Source organism: Balaenoptera borealis, assembly GCF_965194805.1.
Source record: "Balaenoptera borealis genome assembly, chromosome: 10".
NCBI lineage: Eukaryota > Metazoa > Chordata > Mammalia > Artiodactyla > Balaenopteridae > Balaenoptera > Balaenoptera borealis.
Genome location: NC_138874.1, coordinates 9,036,838 through 9,060,941, shown reverse-complemented (window position 1 = coordinate 9,060,941; position 24,104 = coordinate 9,036,838). Strand labels below are relative to the sequence as shown.

Here is a 24,104-nt window from a genome sequence, read left to right as displayed (position 1 = left end):
TGTAGTCTGGGCCAAAAATCCATGCCTTTTCCCCTTGGCTTGCCCCTCTTAGGGTGGGCAGAAAGTCATTCTCATTTTCCAAGGGAAATTTGGAGTTCAATATTTATAAGTACCTTAAAATCTTTCTCTGAAAAGCACTGTAAGAGCACATTATCTCTAATGGTTCTGCACAAGACTTGTGGAGGAACTGTCAGGCCTGACGGATGTGTTTTTCTCCCTGACGCCTCTTTTCAGAACCCACACAGCAGTTAAAATAGCCCCAAGATACAGCGCGCCTGTGATCCACGTCCTGGACGCGTCTAAGAGCGTGGTGGTGGTAAGTGTGGGCCTCGCGTTGTTTCAGAGCTGCTGTGAAGGGGAAACAGAGAGCGCAGAGAGTCGGAGCTGCTGTGAAGGGGCAACAGAGCGCTGAGAGATAGAGCTGGTGTGAAGGGGCAACAGAGAGCGCTGAGAGCTAGTCGAAGATGCTGTGAAGGGGCAACAGAGCGCTGAGATTCAGAGCTGCTGTGAATGGGAGACGGAGAGGGGTGTGAGTTGGTCAGAGCTGCTGTGAAGTGGCAACAGAGAGTGCTGAGAGTTAGAGCTGCGTTAAAGGGGCAAAAGAGAGCGCTGAGAGTTAATCGAAGGTGCTGTGAAGGGACAACAGAGAGCGCTGAGAGAACTGCGTTAAAGGGGCAACAGAGAGCGCTGAGAGTTATACCTGCTGTGAAGGGGAACAGAGAGCGCTGAGAGTTATAGCTGCTGTGAAGGGACAACAGAGAGCGGTGAGAGTTAGTTAAAGCTGCTGTGATTGGGCAACTGAGAGCGCTGAGCGTTAGAGGTCCTCTTAAGGGGCAACAGAGAGCGCTGAGAGTTAGAGCTGCTCTGAAGGGACAAAAGAGAGCGCTGAGAGTTAGTCAAAGATGCTATGAAGGGGCCAAAGAGAGCTCTGAGAGTTAGAGCTGCGTTGAAGGGGCAACAAAGAGCGCTGAGAGTTAGAGCTGCTGCGAAGGGGCAACAGAGAGCGCTGAGAGTTAGAGCTGCTGCGAAGGGGCAACAGAGAACGCTGAGAGTTAGAGCTGCTGCGAAGGGGCAACAGAGAGCGCTGAGAGTTAGAGCTGCTGTGAATGGGCAACATAAAGCGCTGGGTGTTAGAGCTGCTGTGAAGGAGCAACACAAAGCGCTGAGAGTTAGAGCTTTTCTGGTCGGGCAACAGAGAGCACTGAGAGTTAGGCAGAGCTGCTGTGATTGGGCAACTGAGAGCCCTGAGCGTTAGAGCTTCTGTTAAAGGGCAACAGAGAGCGCTGAGAGTTAGATCTGCAGTGAAGGGGCAACAGAGAGCGCTGGGAGTTAGTCAGAGCTGCTGTGAAGGGGCAACAGGGAGCGCTGAGAGTTACAGCTGCAGTGAAGGGGCAACAGAGAGCGCTGAGACTTTGTCGAAAATGCTGTGAAGGGGCAACAGAGAGCGCTGAGAGTTAGAGGTGCGTTGAAGGGGCAACAGAGAGCAGTGAGAGTTACTCACAGCTGCTTTGAAGGGGTAACAGAAAGCGCTGAGAGTTAATCGAAGGTACTGTGAAGTGGAAACAGAGCTCTTAGAGGTAGAGCTTCTGTGAAGGGGCAACAGAGGTCGCTGAGCGTTAGTCACAGCTGCTGTGAAGGGGCAACAGAGGTCGCTGAGCGTTAGTCACAGCTGCTGTGAAGGGGCAACAGAGAGCGCTGAGCGTTAGAGCTACTGTGATTGGGCAACTGAGAGCGCTGAGCGTTAGAGATGTGGTGAAGGGGCAGCAGGGAGCGCTGAGAGTTAGAGCTGCTGTGGAGGGGCCACTGAGAGCAATGGGAGTTAATCGAAGGTGCTATGAAGGGGAACAGAGAGCGCTGAGAGTAATAGCTGCTGGGAAGGGGCAACAGAGAGTGCTGAGAGCTAGTGCTGCTGTGAAGGGGCAACACAGAGCGCTGAGAGTTACAGCTGTGTTGAAGCGGCAACAGAGATCGCTGAGAGTTAGAGCTGCTGTGAAGGGGAACAGAGAGCGCTGAGAGTTAGAGCTGCTGCGAAGGGGCAACAGAGAGCGCTGAGAGTTAGAGCTGCTGCGAAGGGGCAACAGAGAGCGCTGAGAGTTAGAGCTGCTGCGAAGGGGCAACAGAGAGCGCTGAGAGTTAGAGCTGTTGCGAAGGGGCAACAGCGCTGAGAGTTAGTCGAAGATGCTGTGAAGGGGCCAAAGAGAGCTCTGAGAGTTAGAGCTGCGTTGAAGGGGCAACAAAGAGCGCTGAGAGTTAGTCGAAGATGCTGTGAAGGGGCAACAGAGAGCGCAGAGAGTTAGAGCTTCTCTGATCGGGAAACAGAGAGCACTGAAAGTTAAGAGCTGCTGTGATTGGGCAACTGAGAGCACTGAGAGTTAGTCAGAGCTGCTGTGAAAGGGCAACAGCTAGCGCTGACAGTCGAAGATGCTCTGAAGGGGCAACAGAGAGCGCTGAGAGGTAGAGGTGCGTTGAAGGGGCAACAGAGCGCTGAGAGTTAATCGAAGGTGCTGTGAAGTGGAAACAGAGAGCTCTTAGAGGTAGAGCTTCTGTGAAGGGGCAACAGAGAGAGCTGAGCGTTAATCACAGCTGCTGTGAAGGGGCAGCAGAGAGCGCTGAGAGTTACAGCTGCGTTGAAGGGGCAACAGAGTGCTGAGAGTCAGAGCTGCTGTTAAGGGGCAACAGAGAGCGCTGAGAGTTAGAGCTGCTGCGAAGGGGCAACACAGAGCGCAGAGAGCTAGACCTTCTGTGAAGGGGAAGCAGAGCGGTGAGAGAGCTGCTTTGAAGGGGCAACAGAGAGCGCTGAGAGTTAGAGCTACTGTGACGGGGCAACAGAGAGCGCTGAGAGTTAGTCCGAGTGCTGTGAAGGGGCAACATAAAGCGCTGGGTGTTAGAGCTGCTGTGAAGGAGCAACAAAAAGCGCTGAGAGTTGAGGGTATCGCCCAAGACTTTCTATTGGTTTTTGTTAAATTCTGCTTTTAAAATGTGGAAGAATATCCTAGGGCTTTTGTCGTGGTCACTGGGGGTGTCTGCATTGCTTGAAGGAGGACGGGTGAGTGTGTCCTCTGCTTTCCGGCACCCCTCCCCGAGCCAGCTGCAGCAGTGCTGGCCTGAGTAATAGGAATGGTCCCAGGACGCTTGGACCTTGACACCAACCCAAAGAGAGATTTCAGCCATTTACAAATATTTACAAACATGAATGGGCACCTTCTTAACTCTGTGCCAGAGCTGAAAGGAATGCAGAATTTTTTAATCAATATATTTTTTAATTGAAGTATAGTTGATTTAGAAGGTTGTGTTAATTTCTGCTGTACAGCAAAGTGATTCAGTTATGCATATATATGCATTCTTTTTTTAATCTTTTGCATTATTGAATATAGGATATTGAATACAGTTCTCTGTGCTATACAGTAGGACTCTGTTGTCTATCCATTCTCTATATAAAAGCTTACATCTTCTAACCCCCTCCCCCTTGGCAACCACCAGTCTGTTCTGTATGTCCATGATTCTGTTTTTGTTTCATAGATATGTTCATTTGTTTCCTATTTTAGATTCCACATATAGGTGATATCATATGGTATTTGTCTTTCTCTTTCTGATTTACTTCGCTCAGTATGAAAATCTCTAGGTCCATCCATATTGCTGCAAATGGCATTATTTTGTTCTTTTTTATGGCTGAGTAGTAAGGAATGTAGAATTTTTTTAAATGACCCATTTCCAGGTAGAAAAACGTTTAATCTGGAATGGGACAGTTGACCCTACCCAAGGGCAGAAAAGCATTCACAGGTATATGTTGAAAACACAGAATTCGGTAAATATAATAAACAACTTACCTAAGTGGTTTTTCCTGCTTTTCTCCATCAGTGAAGCCTAACATCATCTCTTGTTATGTGTTTCATTATTTTCATTGAATAATGGGATATAATAGGTTGTGGGAATCTGAGTGACCATGTGGTCCAGTGGTTTCCAAGTTTGTTTTAGCCACAGAAACCTTGTTTGCAAGTGATGTCTCCCCTGCACACTCAGTAGAATACAAATAAGAGCGGCCCCTTCCACCCCTCATCCCACTCCTGGTTCTCATTGAAAGAGCGCAATTTAAACACCACTAATCTAGGCCAACCTTCACATTTGCAGGCGAGGGGCCTGGTGACTTGTGACACTACCAGGCACTGTCACGCAGCCTGGACCAGGATGACACATTTCCTGAGCCATTTTCCAAAGGAATTTTTTCAGATCTGTGAATTTACTTATATGAAAATTATAAAATAATCACTAACATTATTAAATATTTATAGTGTACCCAGCACTGTGCTAAGTGCTTCACATGGATTTTTTATTTAATCCTCATGAGGTAGATACTTTCATTATCCCCATTTTAGTGGTGAGGAAACAGGAACGAAGAGATTAGTAACTCTTGAGGCCACACATCCCTGAAGCAACAGGTGTGGATTTGAATGCAGGTGCTCGTACTCTGTGCGGCGTTAGTTAAACTTGTTTCCATTCATATTTAATGAGTCTCCTTTATTAAGAAGGATAAAATTAAATCGGGCTGGAGTCATAAAATTGCAGTTATTTAAATTGCCATTGAGATAGACCAACGTGCAAATAAACTACATTTCTACAACTCAATTTAAAAACAATTTTTTCGATCTTATATTTGGATAGTGTTTCATAAAGAGGTTGTGTCAGGTCCACGGTTGAGTAACCAGTGAGCCTCTCTTTAAGGCTTATTCCTTAAAGCCTTGTTGAAAAGCATTGTTTTCAAATGCTAATGAATGACTGTGAACATTTCCCATTTGGAGACCAGGCCATTGGGCCCGTTTGCGTGCACAGTGGTAATACTGCCCCCACAGGTCGGGGAAGACTTTAGCTGGGAAGGACTTGGTCCCTTGATTCTCTTCCGAGGACACTCCTCCACCGTCTGGAAGAGCTAAAGCACCGTGGGCCCAGCTGGAAGCCAGCAGAGGATGAGGCGTGGGTGTCTGTGCCTTTTACCGTTTGGTCCAGGCAGGCAGCTGGCAGTAGTTGGCTCGTCTCATATACAAAGAAACAGCCGCCTTTTGAAATTACTCAGACATAAGTCTGATGGTAAATCATTTGGATAATTGCCAGTGACACATTTCGGGAGTCACTGGTACAGTTTGTTTAGGTTGATTGCTGGTTTAGAGTCTTTTGACCTCACTGCAGTGATCATGACGCAGGCTCACACTCTGGCTACTGTCTCATGTATTTATTTGAAAGGTTCCAAAATGTGGCAACTACATAGTAGTTGGAGATTTAGACCAGACAATGGATGCCCCCTTACTTTCTTCCCTTTTTTTTTTTTAAATAAAAAACAAGGTGCGAATATTCAGTCCTCTTTAAATTAGAAAATAAATTTTCACCATATTCCCAATGTAAATTGTGCTGCAATTTGCCGTGAGAAAGAAAAAAGAAAAAAAGGAAAAGAAAAGCCCTACTATGTTTGATGGTTGGCAAGAAAACACAGGATGGACTCTGGTTTTGTGATGGAAGGACCACATAGATTAGCCCATATAATTGGCCATGAACTTGTTTCCATTGAGCAAGTCAGCCTGGGCAGGGAGGGGCCTGTCACCGCAGCTCTGGCAGCAGGAGCTCCACGGGAGTTGTGGAAGGGACCAGCCAACTGTAGCAACCCCTTTCATTTTCCAGGTAGTTCCTGTGTCGGATGCTTTCAAGTTCTGGAAATCGGGGGGTTACTTTCTCAGAGTTTAAATTCTAGCAGAATGCAACAGTGTTTTAAAACATTGATTGCATGTACTTTGGGGGAGCTCAGGAGTAGACATCCTTTCTTGTTTTCATGAGCTCTGCTGGATTTCCTAAATGAGGACTCCATTGAGGTGAGGTTCACGTAAGACTGGGAATTACTCTGGTATGCATACCATTTGGGAGCCTGTTTTTAGGCTTATCACGATGGCCTTTACTGATTATATTTCTTAATAAAGTGATTTGGTTTTATACTAACTCACAGGTGATTGGATTGTTATTAGAGATACTTAGACAATTCACACAGAATTATAGACATTTAAAGCTAATGGGCACCTTAGCCATCATCCAGCCGAACTTCCTCCATTTCAGATAATGGTATTGAACTTCCCTGTCTTTTTGTGTGTTAGAAAATCCCACTGGAGGATGCAGGGTTGGGGCAGTGCTGTGATTTTGGAACTGATGTGACCAGCAGCAGCCATTTCCTCTTCCTTTGTGATTTTATTTTGAGCTTTGGTGGCAGCTATTCTACCTATTTGATAATCATAGTCATAAATACTATTTAGCTGATTCTAGTTTTACAGTTTACTGAGTAGCCTCACTTTTCTCAGATGATCAGTTTCCTTATTTTAGCACCAGCTCATGGTTGACTGTGAAGATCAGCCTCATTCCATCAGCAAACATTTTGTGAGGATGCACCTTCTATGTGCCGGGCCCCACGTTAGAAGCCAGGGGCACGAAGGTGGTTAAGGTGCAATCCTACCCTCACAGGGCCTGTCCTCTAGTCAGGGAGGTAGATGCCTAGGCAGATGCTGGAAGCCTGTGGTAAATGCAGTGATGGAGAGATGAACAGAGTATCTTTGAAACCCTGAAGAGGGGGTACCTAACCAGTGTGTTTTGGGGCCCCAAGACCACCCCCAGTTTCAGTGATTTGCTAGGACTCACAGAACTCAGAAGCACTGTTATACTCACAATCACGGTTTATAACCATGAAAGGATACAGATTAAAATTGAGTGGAATCTAGAAAAGGCCAGGCACCAGCATCCAGGTGTCTCTCCCCTCGGAGTCATACGGACAGAGCTTAATTCTTCCACTAATGATGTGTGACAGCATGTACGGAGTGTTGCCAACCAGGGACGCTCGCCTGAGCCCTAGTGTCTTGGGCTTTTATTGGAAGCCAGTCACATAGGCAGGGCATGCTCACCTGTCTGACCTGTCTGAGTACCTTATGGGGTACTCAGGCTTCAACCCCTCCAGAGGTTAGATAGCACGTAAGCCAAGTTCCCCCATAATTCACATTGTAAGCATAAACTGTCTGGGATGGCCCGAGGCCCCAGGTAGACAAAGACATTCTTTATCAGGCAGGATATTCTGAGGGCTTAGAGTTTATCTCCCAGGAGCAGTCAAAGTCCAGTCTCTTCTTTGTAATGTACAACATTGGAGCATCCCAGGCCTGCTGAGTTAACCCTTTACAGTAAAGCCAGGCAGGCATTAGCACAACTGGTGAAGGGAGAGGAAATGATGTTAGTGTGGGAAGGCTTCCTGAAGGAGGTGACCCTAGGACTGACCAGTATTACTCATGTTTTATCTTCTTTCGCTGCTCTATGGTTATTGAACTCTGATCTTGCATTTTCAGTGTTCTCAACTGTTAGATGAGAATCTAAAAGATGAGTACTTTGAGGAGATCATGGAAGAATATGAAGATATTAGACAAGACCATTATGAGTCTCTCAAGGTAAGTGACAAAAACAGGTCCCCGCTTGTTTGGGTAATAAAACGATCCTACAGTTTTTTGTTTTTTGGCTTTTTTGGCTGCGTCAGGTCTTAGTTGCGGCATGCAGGATCTTCGTTGCGGCACGCGGGCTCTCTAGTTGTGGCGCACAGGCTTAGTTGCCCCACAGCATGTGGGATCTTAGTTTCCTGACCAGGGATTGAACCCACATCCCCTGCACTGGAAGGCGGATTCTTAACCACTGGGCCACCAGGGAAGTCCGATCCTACAGTTTTTAATGTGACTTTGCTGTTTGGAGGAGGGGAAGGTTTGGGATCATTTTAGGGAAGTCCTACTTTCTAGTTCACATCAGCGTTCTTCAGTGTTCCCAGTAATTTTGGGTTATATTAAGGTTAATTTTATTTATTCCTCCAAACATGTACTGAGTAAGCAGTAGGTATTGGGTGCTGTGCTGGCTACCACTTATGAGAATGAATAAAACATGAGCTCATAGGCAGCAGGGAGACGGGGACTGAGTGTACTGAGGTGACTCCCACAGATCCTTATGCATGAGGAAATAATGGAAGAGAATGAAGACTTTAGACAGGACCATTGTAAGTCTCTCTGCCTGATCGCCCGAAGCTCTCTGTGCAGAGTAATGTTTCAAGAACTGTCCCTCTGTAGATTAGCTTCAGGAGATCCATGGAGACTAGGCATGATTACTCTTTAGAGGTCGTTGGGATATTTCTTCCTGGTTATCTGCTTGCTGGGCCTTGTGCATGGGGAGGCGGGGGGTGTATTTTAGGGGTGGCCAGGTAAGTGAAACGGGATAACAGACAGCGAGACGGGAACGAGTTTCTGAGGTGTCAGCTGGACCAGGGCACTGTGGTTGGCCTTTGCCTTCCTTAGTTTGCCCACTTTTGGCTGTTTCTTGGTTCTGCCTTCTGGGCCTCAGGGCGGTCAGTGGCCACCAGTTAATCCCAGCCTCAGGTGAAGTACAGGCAGGAGGCCACCCCATCGCACGCTTACCTCACGGTGAAGGCTGCAGATCCGCCTTGCATTTACGTATCCATATGTAACGGATGCTCATTGCATCTTTACTCTCTATTGTTCTGGTGCTGATGTGAAGCCATATTAGATGGAAAAGGAAGAGCTTTCTAGGATATGAATTTTCATGAATAAAAGCGTATGTTTTCTTGCAAAACTTATTTACTAGCTTCCTTGGGTATGTATGCTTTCATAGTAGCAGCTGAAACGCTGAGTCTCTGACTGAATAACTTTTCCTTTTTTCATAGGAAAGAAGATACTTAACCTTAAGGCAAGCTAGAGAAAGCGGTTTCCATATTGACTGGCTGTCAGAGCCTCCCCCAGGTCTGTTTGGCTATTGGTTAGAGAAAAGTGCGTGTGATAACTTTGCGCTGAAGAGATGTTTGCATTTACTGAGCAGCAGAATCAAACAGGCAGCTAAAAACTATTAATTATGTTCAGTAGTGATGACGAAGGACAGTGATGATCAAAAATAAAAGTCAATAGGTGCCATTTATGGAGAACCAAACATTGTCCTGAGGTTGACCTGCAGCGGCTCTGAGTCCTTGGCACAGAGAGTGCTATTATCCCCACTTTTACTTGAAGAAACTGAGTTTCGGGTAATAACTTGGGAGGTTACTAGCATTCTATCTCTGATCTGTCTTCTAAACCCATACTCTTGCCTCTGTGCTTTGCTTGAGTGGGCCTCCTTCAGGCTGAAGCCAGTTCTAGAGACCTGCCTGGGTGGTGCTGTCACTGCCTTGGCCTGGGTCCCAGGCGGGCCCAAGTGCAGACGTGGAATGTCTGAAATTGAAAAGGCCTGCACGTTGAACAGACCTTAAAACCTTGCAGCGAAGCAGGCTCTCCTATTTTTGTTCACTCTCATTCTCTCTTGGATGCTTCCCTCTTTTGATTTCTTTCATTTGGTTTCTTCCGCTTCTGATTTCTAGCCACTTTTCTTGCCTTGCATAGGTGTTCACGAAGGAATATAATGTGTAAGACGTTTTGACAGGTTCAAAGAGGCATGTGATACGAATGCAAAATCGAGACAGGGTGAACAGGGGTTATATTAATTGAATCTGTATTTCCCAGGTAACATCTCAAATCCACTTTCATTGCTCATGACCCCCGTGTTCTGCACACGCTCAGCAGAGTGGATTAAATTGGAAACATAGGCGAGCTGGGTTCTAGATTCAGTCCTGCTGAGTTCAGTGCGGTTTAGTGAGAAGAAGGCAGATGGGGAGTTGGGAGGCTTGGGTTCTGATCCCAAGTGACCTTGAGCATATTGCTTCCATGTTTGACAGTTTCTAATATGTAAAAAAGGAGTTACTTTATGGAAATGTGAGGATAAGATAAGACATGTAAACCTTAGAAAAATATAAATCACTATATAGTCCAAACTATTATTTTCTCTTTTCCTTTCAGTATGAAATTGGAAAAATATCACAAGGGGGAGTCCATTTTAGCCAAGCCAAACGTCCAAAATACATCTCAGTGGCAGTAGTCCACTGAAGGCTTGCAGCACCAGGTGGCAGTGGTGACACTTTTCAAGTGGCTGTTTAACCCCCTTGTAGGGCCCCTAAGGACAACCCAGCCTTAGCGTAGTTGCAAGAAGTCGATAAAGAGAGAAGGAAAGGTTCTTCTCTCTAGGTCTTTGGTGGTAAAGCCTCAAACACATCTCCAACTCTGGCCGACAAGCTCATTCAAGAATAACACCCTTGAGTGACCCGGAAGCAGAGCGTTTCCCTGACTTTCCAGGCAGGGGCACACTTCAGTCAGGAGAATAGCTGTAATTTCTTTTTAATTACCAAACAAACCAGCATAATAGAATATTTACAAAGAAAGGATTGTCCTGTATAATAAAAAGATGACCAGGAACACATGGGAAAAAGCTACCATGAACTATGTCAAAAGGTAGAGATTTCCAGGCAAAATTAAGAAGCTGCGCATACTTTTCTTTTTCCTATACTTTCACCTCTCACTGTTACTGTCTAACGAGGGAAAAACACTCTTGAGACTTCCGTGTTATCCCTGAGCACCTGAGCGTGGTGCTTTAGTTTAAGTTCTCTGATCCTTATTTGCAGATCAGGAAACTGAGGGCGTGAGGGCTGGGAAGCGGGCAGCGGAGCGGTCACCTTGGACCCCAGCCTAACCAGCAGGGGCTTGGTGGCGTGGGGCGGTACCGGTGCCCCAGGAAGCCCAGTGGCACCGTCTGTCTCTGAAGTCTTCACCAGTATTTCACTTAGGATCTTTTTTAGATTCACAAGGAGGTGTAAAGAAGACTGTATTGAACATTCGAGTACCTCCACCAGGCACTTACGGAATAAGCTACTGCCCACTTAAAAAAGACAAAACCATACGTGTGGGAATTCCTGTGAGCCCCTCCCTGCCCTGCAGGATCCTGAATTTGATGCCTCATTTCCGTGCATTTCCTCAGACTTTGATTTACGTGCATATGTTCAGTAGGCAATACATTGATCGATTATTGATTCATGTTTTTAAACTTTATGGAAGTGGCCTGTTACACGTGTCTTTCTCCAGCGCTCTTTCTTTTAGTATCGTCTTCATTTGTACAAGTGAGATCAACCCCAGTCTGTCCTTTTTCTTGGGCAGGGGTGTTGGTGGGGAGGGTTGAGGGAAGAGTTTCCAAGGGCGGTGCAGTCAGTCAGCTGCAGGGGAAGAAGAGTTTTTTTTAAGATGTGCTGACGAATTACTCCTTCTCCACAGTAATTTCAAGTTCCCCCTCTTTGTAAAACAACTCCTCCGGGTGACAGGAGGGAGGCGGAGCGTGGGAGCCAACAGAGCGGGACGGCCTCCCGCAGGCGGCACCAGGCATGAGCGGCACTGAGCCCCAGGCCAGCGCCAGGGTTCACGCCTCTCACTCTGTCCTGTAGTGAAGCCCACGTTCCTTGGGACTCGGGTCTTTGAAGACTACGACCTGCAGAAGCTGGTGGACTACATTGACTGGAAGCCTTTCTTCGATGTCTGGCAGCTCCGGGGCAAATACCCGAACCGAGGCTTTCCCAAGATATTTGACGACAAAGCTGTAGGTTAGTTCAATAAGTCCTTCCATCCTGCTCTGGTATCCGAGACATGGTCTTGGGACTTTGAGGACAAGAATAGGTGGTGAGCAGCGGGGTGGATTATGCAGGATAGAGTTTATTGTTATGACATGATGTAGGATACTGTTTCATCCGCTCAGCTCTTTGACAGTTTTTAAACTGCTGGGTTGGTCCTTATTTACGGACTACATTTCACATTTCATTTATCCATTCTTTACTAAATGTTTATTGACATCAGTTACATGCTAGGCACTGGGGATAAACAAAAGTAGACGTATCATCGCTGCCATCTGGTACCTGGCTGGCTGGTGCAGCACTGGAGGGTGATTCCCATACAGCAGGCTGAGCTCCTGCTGCGGGACCAAGGCCCGGCTTCTGTGGACACAGGGAAATGAGACAGACCTCAGAGTGGGACATCAGGAGAGGCTTCCTGGAGGAGGTGGTGTTTGAACTGCTTTTTGAAGATTAGTGGGAGCTACTGGGCCTGGGACTGGGAATGTGAGGTGGTGATGAAGAAAAGGACACTCCAGGCCGAGGAGACCGAGTGGGAAGGCGCAGACACGTGGGCTGATTTGGGGACCGGCAAGGAGGCTTTTGTGCCTGCTGGGGAGGGGCTGGGGGTGACAAGCTAGTCGATAGATAAACTGCTAGCCCCGCGTCTCGCTGCCAGCCCTGCCCCCAGAGACATGGGACCGAAACACTAAGCCCTTCAAAGGGTCCGGTAGCAGCCAGCTCAGAGCGAGGTGGGGTTGGACTGGTGGACGTGGGGGGTTAGGGCTGAGGGGAGCCTGGGAGAGTGGCCCCTGCCCGCTTCCTGGGGGGGGCCCTGGGGTGTGTGCTAGGTGCTGTGACTCAGCGGCTCTCGGGCTAGCTGGGGTGCAGCAGTGGGCAAGGGGCTCTCATTCTGATCTGCTCCCGAGTGATCACAGATGAGCAGTTGAGTGGCTGAAGCAGGGCTGGCCAGGCCCGGACGGAAAGCCTAACCCTAACCCCGCTGGCTCCCGCCATAGCCAGGTGAGGGCCTGACGGGCCCTGGGCTGGGCCGCGCAGGAGCAGCACCGAAGCCACACTCCACTCCTCAGGCTGTCCTGCACCCCCAGGGGTCACGGCGAGGTCAGGGGAGCTGTCTGTGCACGAGGAATGTGGTGGTGGAAGGGTCTGGCCTGCTTTGTCTCGCTCTCTGTCTGACACATTGCTGCGGGGAGCCGAGAGCTGGCTCTCTGCCTTTTGCTGAACGGAAAAATAAGTGGCTTGAGCTGGCGAAGCAGACTGTACGGGAGCTGCACTTAGCAGAACTGCCGAACCCTTAGCTCCTGCACCTGGGGTTGTGCTGATGGCAAACACTGGTTTTTAAAGTATTTGAGGGGAAAAGAGAGGGGTGAAGAGAGAAGATGACTGAGGAGAGGTAGTAGTTTTAAAAAGAAGCATTCTTTGCTGGTTATTATTGGCATCTCTAAGTGAATTCTTACCGATATTTTCCTAACAGGTGAAGAGGCCAAAAAAGTCTATGATGATGCCCAAAATATGCTGCAGGCACTGATTCGTCAGAAGCAGCTCCACGCCAGGGGCGTGGTTGGGTTCTGGCCAGCGCAGAGCAGCCAGGACGACATCCACCTGTATGCGGAGGGCGCGGCACCCCAGGCCGTGGAGCCCATCGCCACCTTCTACGGACTCAGGCAGCAGGTGCGGAGGCCCTGCGGCCGGCCGACACATTGCCCTACTCTTTGGTTTAAGCACTCAAAAAACATAAATAAGGATGGTGTAAGTTTCAACTTTGTGTAAGCGTAGCTCTGCCACACCTCACCCCAAATGACCAGCCCCGAGCCCAAGGCATTTGTGGTGGAGAGAAGGGGCCAGTGTGGATTTAGAAGCTGGGCCTCTCGGGCACCAGCAGGAGGGAGGTGTTTCCTCTCGGGGTTGGATGGGCGAGGAGAAACACTGCTGCTGCCTCGGGGGGTCACGCGTAGGTGGACATTCACTTGCTCAAGAACATTGGTTTGCGTCCGGGCCTGCCATTAAAATAGGCTGGCGGCTCCTTTCTCAAGGCGAAGACAACGGGGAGCAGACATTTGCTGGGTGTCTACCAGGGGCCAGCTGCTTAGCAGGGCACTTAATGGACCATCTTGTTTCATTTCCACACAACCTGTTGTCGGGCAGTTTATATGTTTCCGTTTTGCAGAGGTGAAAACGAAAGCTGATGGGGAGTGCGCTGAGCCGCGCAGCTCGGGGGGCAGAGCCCAGCCTGCCCACACCCCAGTGGCTGTTCTCTCATGCCACTGGCTTCTCCCGGCTCATAGAACACGCTCTCCTCCACACGGCTCCCTCTCCTGTGACCCCACCTTTAAACGTGCAAATCTGTAAGCATGTCCCTTTAGCTGCTATAAAAAATGAGCTGCCCTGATCAGGAATCGGAGCCAGAATTCACCAGTCATTAACAAAGGACAGTAGAAAGTGATTCTCGCGTGGTCTTATTACCATTTTCAGTCATTCAGGAGTGGTAGTATTGCTTTTAATCATAATCACAATGTAATTCATAATGTCAGATATTTTAACTATAACAACGTCTGAGGGACTCCTTAAACTTGGGACATTAAACGGTATCATAACAAGTTAAACGGGGGCAGCTACACCATTACTGTGTGCACCCAGGCCCGGTCCGTCCTCACTCTCTGCACGCAGGCCTGGTGCGTCCTCACTCCGTGCGCTCAGGCTCAGACACCTCAGAACACAAGAGGATTCTCATGTTAAGTTCTAGCCCCTCCTCACTAGGGAACTGGTGACTTTTCTTTTAAAGAAGTAATTAAGGTCAGAAACCTCCACCCTGGCCTGAATTTCCATCCTTCAAGTCCTGTGTCCTCTGATCTCTTTTTACATCCAACACCATTCATGTCCAGGCAGTCTGTGAGGGACTGTATTAGGGCATTTAATATAATGACTTTTCAATGTACATGTATTACCTACCCAGATAGCTATTTCTAAGGATGTGCTTTTTTCTAGTACGCTGGAAAATTCTGGCTGCAGCGACTTACTGCTCCGGGAGTCTTCTGTTCTGAGTGGCTCTGATCGCTGTCTATTTTAAAGAGCTGTGTGGCTCTGTGACCTGTCTCTCCTTGTGGTGCTGGGAAACTTTGTATCTCCTTCTGGCTTTTGTTAGCAAAGAACAGTTGATGGGCAGAGTAGAAGTGGAAGGCAGCTCCTCCCTGCATAGCTGGCCCTGGCTCTGTGACATTTCCAGAGTACAAGTGGAAGGCAGCTCCTCCCTGCATAGCTGGCCCTGGCTCTGTGACATTTCCACGTGCCTTTATCAAATACCTTCTCGTCTGCAGCCACTTAACTGTTTTCTGCCCAGTGTCCATTAGACTGTACTTGTTTCCAGAGCTGGCAAGCAAATAGCTGTGAAGCTTCTGCGTTGACTGCTCATTAATTGATCCGTCCTAAGCAGTGTTGTATAGCGGTCAAGAGCATTGGCTGTGGATCAGACCCATGGGCCTGCCACTGTCTGACCTTGAACTAGTTTTTCAAGCTCTCGCTGCCTCGGATTTCTTGTATAAAATGGAGCTGGTGGTATCACTTACTTCACAAGGTTGTTGAGAGGATTGGATTAGTTAATTGGTATAAAGCACCAAGACCAGTGCCTGACACACAGTCAGCACTCAGTAAATATTAAATTGTTATTTACCTTCTCAGCAAACATGTGTTGATTGTGAAGTATGTGTAAGACCTTATTTGTCAGCTCAGTAGCAGGGATAAGTCAGTCGTCAGCTGAAGATGGAAAGCAGGCGAGGATGGCCACCTGGCCTGAGGAGAGAACCCCAGAAGCAGATTCTGCTCAATTTTTTGATTGGTTTCAGGCCAGCCCAGCAGTGTCCTTAGCCATCCCCTGACCCACCGCCCGTGGTGGACAGCACGTGGCCCTGTGTTGCTGACCTTAGCCGTTTGTTGAACTGCTTCTGTCGATGCAAAGTAGAGGCTTACACACTTAGTGGACCCCTTTTGAACATAACTTTAGGATTTAATGTGGGTCTTGAATTGAAAACACTTTTGGAGGAAAAGAAAACCTTTTTATATGAATATTTAGGGTTCCAGTTCCTGTAGGCATTCAGTAAATGTTTGGTCAGTGTGTGAATGAGCGAGTTAACTGGCTTCTCGACTGTGTATGTCATTTCATGTCATATCTTTCTAAAACTCTCGTACCATTTATTTATTCAACACATGTTTATTGAACACTCACTACATATCAGGCACTCTTCTAAGTGCTGGGGATGTAACAGTGAACAAAACAGACAGGCAGCCCCATTTGAAGCTGTATTCATTGGAAGGCGCTCGATTGCTCTCCTCTGCGTGTTGGTGCCAATTCCATGCTAATGGCCACTCTGCCCACTCCTTGCATTTCAAGGCCGAGAAGGACTCTGCCAGCGCGGACCCCTACCTCTGTCTCTCGGACTTCATCGCCCCTCTGCACTCGGGCGTCCCCGACTACCTGGGTCTGTTCGCCGTCGCCTGCTTCGGGGTGGAGGAGCTGAGCAAGGCCTACGAGGAAGAGTGTGATGACTACAGCAGCATCATGGTCAAGGCGCTGGGCGACCGGCTGGCCGAGGTAGAGCCGCGGTGCCCTGAGGCCAGAGTGCGCGCGCACGTGTGCGTGTGTACATGTGTGTGTGTGTGTGTGTGTGTGTGTGTGTGTGTGTGTGTGTGTGTGTGTGTGTGTGTCTGGCTCTAACAGCACACATACTCTTAAACCCTGTATTTTCGAGTCACTCTCACGCCTCATCTTTGGGCACAGAGTGGGCTTCAGCGACGCTGTAGTTGGAGTGGCCCGTGAAGCCTTGACTTCATTGTCTTGGTTCTGGTGTTGCCCTGTGCTTGTGATTTGATGTTTTCCAGAGGAGCCTGCAAAAAGCCAAACAGGTTCTGTTTCAGAGCTTCTCGTTCTGATGTTGGGCTCCCCTGTAGATCCCTCATCTTCCTCTGTGGGGTGGGGCAGCCTAAGCTGTGGGAGCCGCTCCCCTCTTCCCGAGGCTCACAGCAGAGCCGCTGGCTGCTGTCATGGTCCCCGCTCCTCCTTCTGGCCACCATAAGCTGTAGCCTGAGCATCAGGGAAAGGGCTGAAGGGCCTTGGATCCTCGGGTCATTGAATATGATCCTTGAGAGCCCGGGCTGAGGCCAGAACCGAGCCGCAGAGCAGCTGATGACAGTACACATGAGTTGAGCCCCCGGCCCATCCCTCTCGCCTGTTCCCCCGCCTGCTGTCCGGTCAGGGAGGTGCTTTTGCGGGTGGGACGGAGGGCAAGAGGGAGGGCGGGAGAAGGGCTCCCGCCTCCATCTGACCGCGTGTTCCGCCCCAGGCCTTTGCCGAGGAGCTGCACGCACGGGTCCGCAGGGAGCTGTGGGGCTACTGCAGTGACGAGCAGCTGGCCGTGGCCGACCTGCGGAGGCTGCGCTACGAGGGCATCCGGCCGGCGCCCGGCTACCCCAGCCAGCCCGACCACACCGAGAAGCTGACCATGTGGAGGCTGGCGGACGTGGAGCGGCACACAGGTCAGCGCCGGGCAAGCGCGCATCCTGCCTCGTGTTACACACACGGTAGCGAAGGGAAGGCGCGTGGGGGGAGCAGGTGGAAGCCACGGAGAGGCTTACAGAGAGACCCCTGACCCCACCCTTCCTCACCTCCAGCAGTGTGCTCTAGTCCTTCACCTCCATATTGTTATTATTTTAACAGGAGGAAAAGAAACTCATTTTAGTTCGTGCACGTGGAGGCCCCGTAGCATTATTATTGAGTAGTGGTCTTTCATCACCATTTTCAGGTTTATCAGTTTTCATTATTTTCTCTTCACCTACAATAGATGGGAGCTTAGCTGACTCACACCAGCCGGTACATCCCCTGCCCCATTTTCCTATTACACGTGTGTTACTGTTTTCAGTCTCTCCACTAGTGAGTGACCTTTGTAACCTTTAGTAACGTATTTCACGTGGCTCTCTCCTTCCACCACTTCTAGGAGTGTCTCTGGACCCTCGTCTCACAGAATTCCCACCCTTCCCTTCCGCTCCCTCTCTCTTTACTTCTACACCACTGCGAACACAGTGCACTGTTTCCAGTGGAGTTCGTCAAAAGTGTGCCATTCACACCGAAGACGTTAAAGGAATGTAGATGGACATGAATTGCTGTGAGGCTCTTTGAATCTGGGCTGGCAGGGATGGCACCGGCTCCAGGAGACACGAGACGGGGCCTTGGGACCCGTTTCTGCCGTAAGCCTGCTGGGCGATCTTTGGCAAAGCACCGAGCCTTTACGTCGCTCCGTTGCCTTGTCCAGAAAGTGAATGGCGTAGACTAGATAGCCTTGGTGTGGGCTCATCCTCAATGGGGCCTGGCTGGCTGTCATTCCCCTAGTGGCCTTGGCCTCACAGGTGCACTTGGAGGTCCAGGTGGTGTCCCCATCTGCACGGTTGGAGTCCTTGTCTAGAAGGCCCTGGCGTAGCCTCCATGGCTGATCTTGGAGGGCAGGGATAAGAATGTAGAGAGTCTTTTCCAGGCCTCTCCCCCCAGGTTAGAGGAGAGCTGCACATCCTGAATTTGTTCATCCCCTCGGCAGGAATTTGCTAGACGAGTCTGCTCACATCTTTCACTCTGTGTCATGTGTCCACCTGGAAGGCACACGCTCACTCTCATTCACTTGTAAACAAGAATTTACTGGGAGCCTACCACTTGGCAGGCCTGTCTCAGCACTGAATAAACGAGCGTTTCTCCCCATGCTGCTCTCCCCAGGCATTAGGTTAACAGAATCGCTGGCCATGGCACCTGCTTCAGCAGTATCCGGCCTTTACTTCTCCAATTTGAGGTCCAGATATTTTGCCGTGGGGAAAATTTCCAAGGATCAGGTAGGTTAGCTGTTTCATTGTGTGTGGCATCCCTAGATGCCTGTCTTGTTTTGAATGGAGCTGTTAAACCTGTTTTATTTTACATGTGAGTGAGAGTAAAATGAGAGGGAAAGGATGAAGAAATGTACTCCAGTTTATGTCTTGATTTGATTTCAGCCCACTGCCCCATTTCTCGCCCTGCCGTTTACACAGAGACCAACCCTCCCACACCCCTGCCACACACATACCCCAGCCAGGCTCTCAGCCTGAGGTAGTTACGACATGTTGTTTTTCTGCCCAGAAAATAAGGCACCTCGATGAATAGATAAATATCTGTCTCCATTTAACTCAGTGGATTACTATTAAGGCAAAAGACATAAAACGTACTTAATGTATCTTGGCAAATGCTGCGGAAACTTGAGTTCAAAAAGTCTTATCATTTTGGTTTAATAAACTGCTTTTAATCTTTTGCAGATTGAGGATTATGCTTTGAGGAAGAACATGTCTGTGGCCGAGGTTGAGAAATGGCTGGGACCCATTCTGGGATATGATACAGACTAACTTTTTTTTTTTTTTTTTTTCACCTTGTCTATACTTGTTTCCTCAAGGAAACACAGTCAAAAGTGCCTTAATAATAACAGCGCAGCAGCCGCGAGCCCATCTGCATCTGGTTGACCTTTGTGCCGCTCCAGGTTGTGGACGTTTGGTGGGACCTTGTGGACGAACAGCGTGTTCCTACAGTTCTTGGAAAACAAGCGGCTGTTTTCCAGGGGACTTTGAATGAAGAGCAGTGAGCAAGACTCCGGGGGTGTCCCCGGTCCCTCGGGGACTAGGCCAAGCCGGAGGTGGAGGTCTTTTGCAAGTCAACTTGCTTTTTTCATTTTTACCGCAGACCTGGGAGGCCATTTCTTTCTCTTTTTTTCTTTCTTTCTTTCTTATTTCTCAGAGAAAAGCCTGAAAGTCAGTTGAATAGGGGGATGTGACCCTGTGGCAGAGTGACTCTGTGAGCAACGGGGCATTTTAATCTGAGTGGTGAGAGCAGTTACTCCGACAGGGGAGAAGCTCTGCTCTCCCGAGACCTCTTTCTCCAGAGACCTCCTTTTCTGAAGCCTCGATTAGACGCCTGCAGAAGTCCCTGCGGCCGGGGGCATGCTCTCCCCCTCCGGCTTATCAGAGGTACTTAGGCTGCTGCCGGCCCTGGCAGGTCGGATACAGTCACGTTCTCCAAGCATCTTGTCCGCTCGTGATCTCATATTCCCGCACCCTGAGGGGGGAGAAAGGAGGTGGGCAGAGAGAGTGGCCGCTGAGGGTGGTTAACAGCCTCGGGTTGTTTTGCAGAACTGAGCAGGCCGTCGGCTCAGCCGCGGGTCCCTGCAGCGTGGATAGGTGAGCAGCACCACTCCACTCAGCGCTTCCTTTTCTGCGCTGCCCCAGCTCCAGGCTCGCACGGTATGGGAACAGCGCGTGGACTTGTTTGTGGTCATCGCGGGGAGATGGTTAAGAACCAGGGCTTTGAAGTCAGACACACCCAGATTCGCGTTTCGGGTTTGCCGCGTCCTTGCCGTGCGACTGAAGTATCAGCACGATTTTCTCATCTGTGAAATGGAGACAACGAGACTAGCTCCTCTCTCACAGGCATGAGGTGTGGATTAAAGGAGACGATGCACGTAGGCAGGGAACATGGGCTGCGGCACACAGTGAGAGCTTGATAGACGGCAGCTTCTGTAGAGCTCTCTAGGGGGTCCCCGAGCTCAGCACAGGGTAGGTGCTCATGGAAAGGGAATAAGAGATTAATGGAGGTGAAAAGATACTGGGGAAATGCATATGGGAATGACCGCGTTGAATATACTAGGTACCGTTTCTGGGATTAGAGCCCCATTGAACACAGTGACTGGAGAGAGAAGCTACTATCTATGTCATCGGTACCATCAGCCCTCATTTTCTGTGAGACAGTGCCCCCTCCCCTCGTGATGTAAGCTGGCCTTGCCCCAAAGTAGTTATATCAAATATGCACTCAGGTACATTCAGGTGAAAGAGGAAAAAAACCTTAGCAAACGATAATCCTGCATAACTGTAGCATATACATGTTTACCTGCAGAGTAACATGCCTTCTTAGGCATCACTTGCCCTTAAAGTGAAGAGAATTATATGCTTTCTTTAGGTCCATTTAATCTGTGCTAGATTGAGACTGGGACTCATTTTCCCCAAGATGCTCAGGTGGAGGACTTATTTTCTCTTCCATAGCAGGTATGTTATTCTAGGTGTTGGCACATCCTTCTTTAAGAAAGAATAACCCCCTCCAAATATTTTAATGTATTTTATCCGAATTGCAGTTGCTAAGAGTCTCCCAGTTTCATTAAGTATGTACCATATCTTTTCTCAACTAGTTATGTGACGGAATGGCTTCCTTAAGTGTATTGTTGATCTAATCCCATGATGGAGGCCTTTTATCTAAAGACAAAAACAATTTGTGCAAGTTCGGGTGCCTATATGTTCATTAAAGAATACAGAATATAGCTTGAAAACCCCTACCTTAGTTTATGTCAGGTGACCTCAAAGGCAGGAAGGTGACCATTCTGCAGCCGGGGTCTTTTCTGTGTCTCTGCCGGTACGTCCAGAACCTCTCCTTGGCATCAATGTCCGTGGCTCTCACATCCACTCACTCACTCTCATCATTTCCATTAGGGATCCCATATTTATTTTTTCCCTCTAAAGAAGCATTTGTTCGGAACCTTCCGCACTCTGCTGCTTACTCTGCTGTCTGTAACGTGGAGGCTGGTGTGTGGGATGGTGGTTGAGGTCAGATCCTACAGCGCCCTGTTTCTCATCTGAGATATTCTGCCATCAGCCTCCCTCTATTCACAGCTGAGCTCATTTAGAGAAGAGTCTGTCCTCTTTCCATTTCTCTCAGGCTTGTCCTCGACAAATATCCGAGTGTCTACTCTGTGCCAACCACCTTCTCCTCCCATTCTCTCTTTAACTCAGTGAAGTTAGTTTTTTTTGTTGTTGTTGTTTGTTTGTTTTACCCATCTCTTCTGTCATTAATGACCTCTTAATTGTTAGATACCGTGGCCTTTCCAGTGATCTTTCTTCTCTGGGTTTGGGCAATACTGACCACTTCTCCAAAAATCTCCTTTCCCTGGTTCCCCCTTGACTTCACTCTTCTGATTTACCTTCCATGTTTCTTGTAATTTCTTAGCTACTTTCTTAGTTTTCTCTTCCTCTGCCCATTTAAAGCCTGGTCCTCATGAGCCTGTCACTAGTTACCTTCTGAGTCATACAGTTTCAGTGGGCAATCTATCCAGACTCCTCTGTGCTGAAGCGCACATAGCACACCAAAGACTCAATGTGTCTCAAACCAGTATCATCTTACTCTTCTCGAATTCTCAGTGTACTCAGCAAGAGACCTCAAACCCACCCCATCTTTTTCTTGGACTCTTGCAGCTATCTAAAAAACTTGCACATGAAAGACACGCTTGTCCTCCTTTTAGTTGAGAAGGTAAAAGACATGTTTGAGGCAGGCAGTGTTTAGGTTAAGTCTTGATTGAGGATTTGAAGGATAAAGGTGAAGAAGTAAGGTAGAAACAAATGAAGAACTACAGTATCTTTGTTCATGAAGGTTGTAAGGGTATCAAACCTCCCAAAAATCATCTACAGATTCAATGCCATTTCCAGCAGAAGTTCCAACAGAGGTTTTGTTGGATGTGACAGGCAGATATCTAAACGTCTGTGGAATAGCAAAGGACTAAGATGGCTGGATGCTTCTGACTATAATGAGGAGGTTGAGGGGACCTTTTACAAGACAGTAAGTTTTATTACAGAGTTTGTGTTGTATGTGGTGCAGAGGTAGGCGCTCTGAGCAGTGCAACGAGCTCAGGAGCCTGAGAAATAGCCCAGGCGTATGTGCTGCCCTTTGAGGTGTGATGAGGTGGCATGGCAGGTCAGTGGGGGCAGGAAGGGTGGCTCCATAAGTAGTGCTAGAACAACGGTTATCCTTGTGGAAAACCATGAAATGGATTTCCGCCTCACACCTCACCGAGCAGTCAGTTCCAAACGCATTAAGGTCTTGATGACGAAAAGCAAGTATTTAAATGTTTGCATGGAAAAAAACCTTAGGGCCGGAAAGAATCTCTTGAGACATATGCTAATCATAAAAGAAAAGATGATTAAATCAAATATATTAAAACTAGCACTTAAGTTAAGCTAACAAACAATTTAGTGTAGTGGAAAGACAAAGACTTGACGTTTACGATACAGTTAACTGGCAAAGGAGTAGTAAGCAGAATATATAGAGAATTCCTATTTTTTAAAAAAACAGAAAAATAGCCTTCTTCTTCCGGAGATGGTATCTAGAGGCATTCAGGATGGTCCAGCGTTTGACATACCATCGTAGGCTGTCCTACAATAAGCCTCTAACAAAACCAGCCTGTCCCGAACCCCTGGTAATAGAATTGTTTACCTTTATACCAAGAAGGTTAGGAAAACACCAAAATCCGCCTGTGGCGTGTGCTCAGGCCGACTTCAAGGAGTTCGCACTGTGGGACTTTAAGTTCTTGTGAGGTCGTCTAAAACAAAAAAACATGTCAGCTGGGCCTATGGTGGTTCCATGTGTGCTAAATGTGTCCGTGACAGGATCGAACACACTTTCCTTATTGAGGAGCAGAAAATTGTTGTGAAAGTGTTGAAAGTACAAGCACAGAGTCAGAAAGCTTTATTTTAGCTTTTGTATTTAAAAGTGAACCCTTTTTGAGTAATAAGAAAAAATCAGAAAGCACAAAAAAAAAAAAGAAAAGAAAAATAGAAGAAACTTGAAAAGACATTTCACAAGAAGAGGAAATACATAGGGCTTATAAATGAGTAGAAACCTTGGAGATATGAAGTAAGACCACAATGAGCTTGCAATTTACATCCATAAGATTTGTAAAATTAAGGAGTCTGACAGCACCAGGTGCTAAATGTGAGCTCCTCATTGTGTGGATGTGTAGACAGGCACCTCTGCTTTAGGAAACAACTACACCTCACAGAGTTGAACATTTGCATACTTTAGGGTCTAGCTTATGACTCCACCTCCCAGTTGTGTATCCAGTAAACTCTTGCATTTGTGTACCAGCAGGTGTGTACAAAAATGTTTATGGTAACATCTTCATAATAGTTAATAACTGGAAAAACTGAAATGCCATTCTGTCTACAAGAGAATGTTTAAGTAAATTAGGTATATTCACACTAAGGGATATTATTCTGTAGTGACAAGAGGTGAACTACAGCTATACCTGACAATAAGAATGAATCTCAGAAAATATTAAGAAAAAAAAGCAAGTCCCAGGGTATGGTTGAGACTATTTTTATTGAGCTCAAAACCAAGCAAAACCAAAGAGTACATTGTCTAAGCATACATAAATGGCAAAACTATACTGTAAGAAACAAAACAAAACAATGATAAACCAAAATTTAGCCCACTGCTTACCTCTGAGAGGGAAACAGAGGGAACAGATAACAGAGGGACACGTGGGTGGTTGCTAGTTATTAGTAATGTTCTCTCGTTCTTGGGTTGTATGGTAGGTTTATGGTTTATTATATTATGCTTTATAACTCATGTATATCGTAGAATTCTGTATGTATTAAATATGTTGTACGTAATGTATTAAACATAAAAATAATAAAGGAAAAAGGGAATAATAAGCCAAACTCTGGGATGGTGACTTTGTAGATAATGTTTTGTGTGTGTCAA

At 47.7% G+C, this 24,104-nt stretch overlaps 1 protein-coding gene and 1 pseudogene across 5 annotated transcripts in view; both read left to right on the top strand.

Moving 5' to 3' along the window:
• Positions 1 to 24,104, top strand: part of MTR (5-methyltetrahydrofolate-homocysteine methyltransferase) — a 124,080-nt gene that overhangs the window by 92,608 nt on the left and 7,368 nt on the right. For 3 of the 4 annotated variants that reach the window (XR_014249059.1, XR_014249060.1, XR_014249061.1), the window contains exons 25-33: positions 235 to 316; positions 7,359 to 7,457; positions 8,729 to 8,804; positions 11,354 to 11,509; positions 13,008 to 13,204; positions 15,918 to 16,118; positions 16,867 to 17,059; positions 18,285 to 18,397; positions 18,851 to 19,552. Coding sequence is in view for 1 of the 4 variants with exons in the window: in XM_082407576.1 (XP_082263702.1) it covers positions 235 to 316; positions 7,359 to 7,457; positions 8,729 to 8,804; positions 11,354 to 11,509; positions 13,008 to 13,204; positions 15,918 to 16,118; positions 16,867 to 17,059; positions 18,285 to 18,397; positions 18,851 to 18,937 (1,204 nt within the window). In the remaining 3 variants the exon portion in view is untranslated. Of the gene's footprint in view, positions 1 to 234; positions 317 to 7,358; positions 7,458 to 8,728; positions 8,805 to 11,353; positions 11,510 to 13,007; positions 13,205 to 15,917; positions 16,119 to 16,866; positions 17,060 to 18,284; positions 18,398 to 18,850; positions 23,088 to 24,104 lie in introns of those variants that run through there. The other variant, XM_082407576.1, reaches the window with a different exon arrangement.
• Positions 19,547 to 23,285, top strand: LOC309635891 (large ribosomal subunit protein eL34 pseudogene; annotated as a pseudogene). Its single transcript has one exon. The product of its transcript is annotated as a large ribosomal subunit protein eL34 pseudogene (transcript).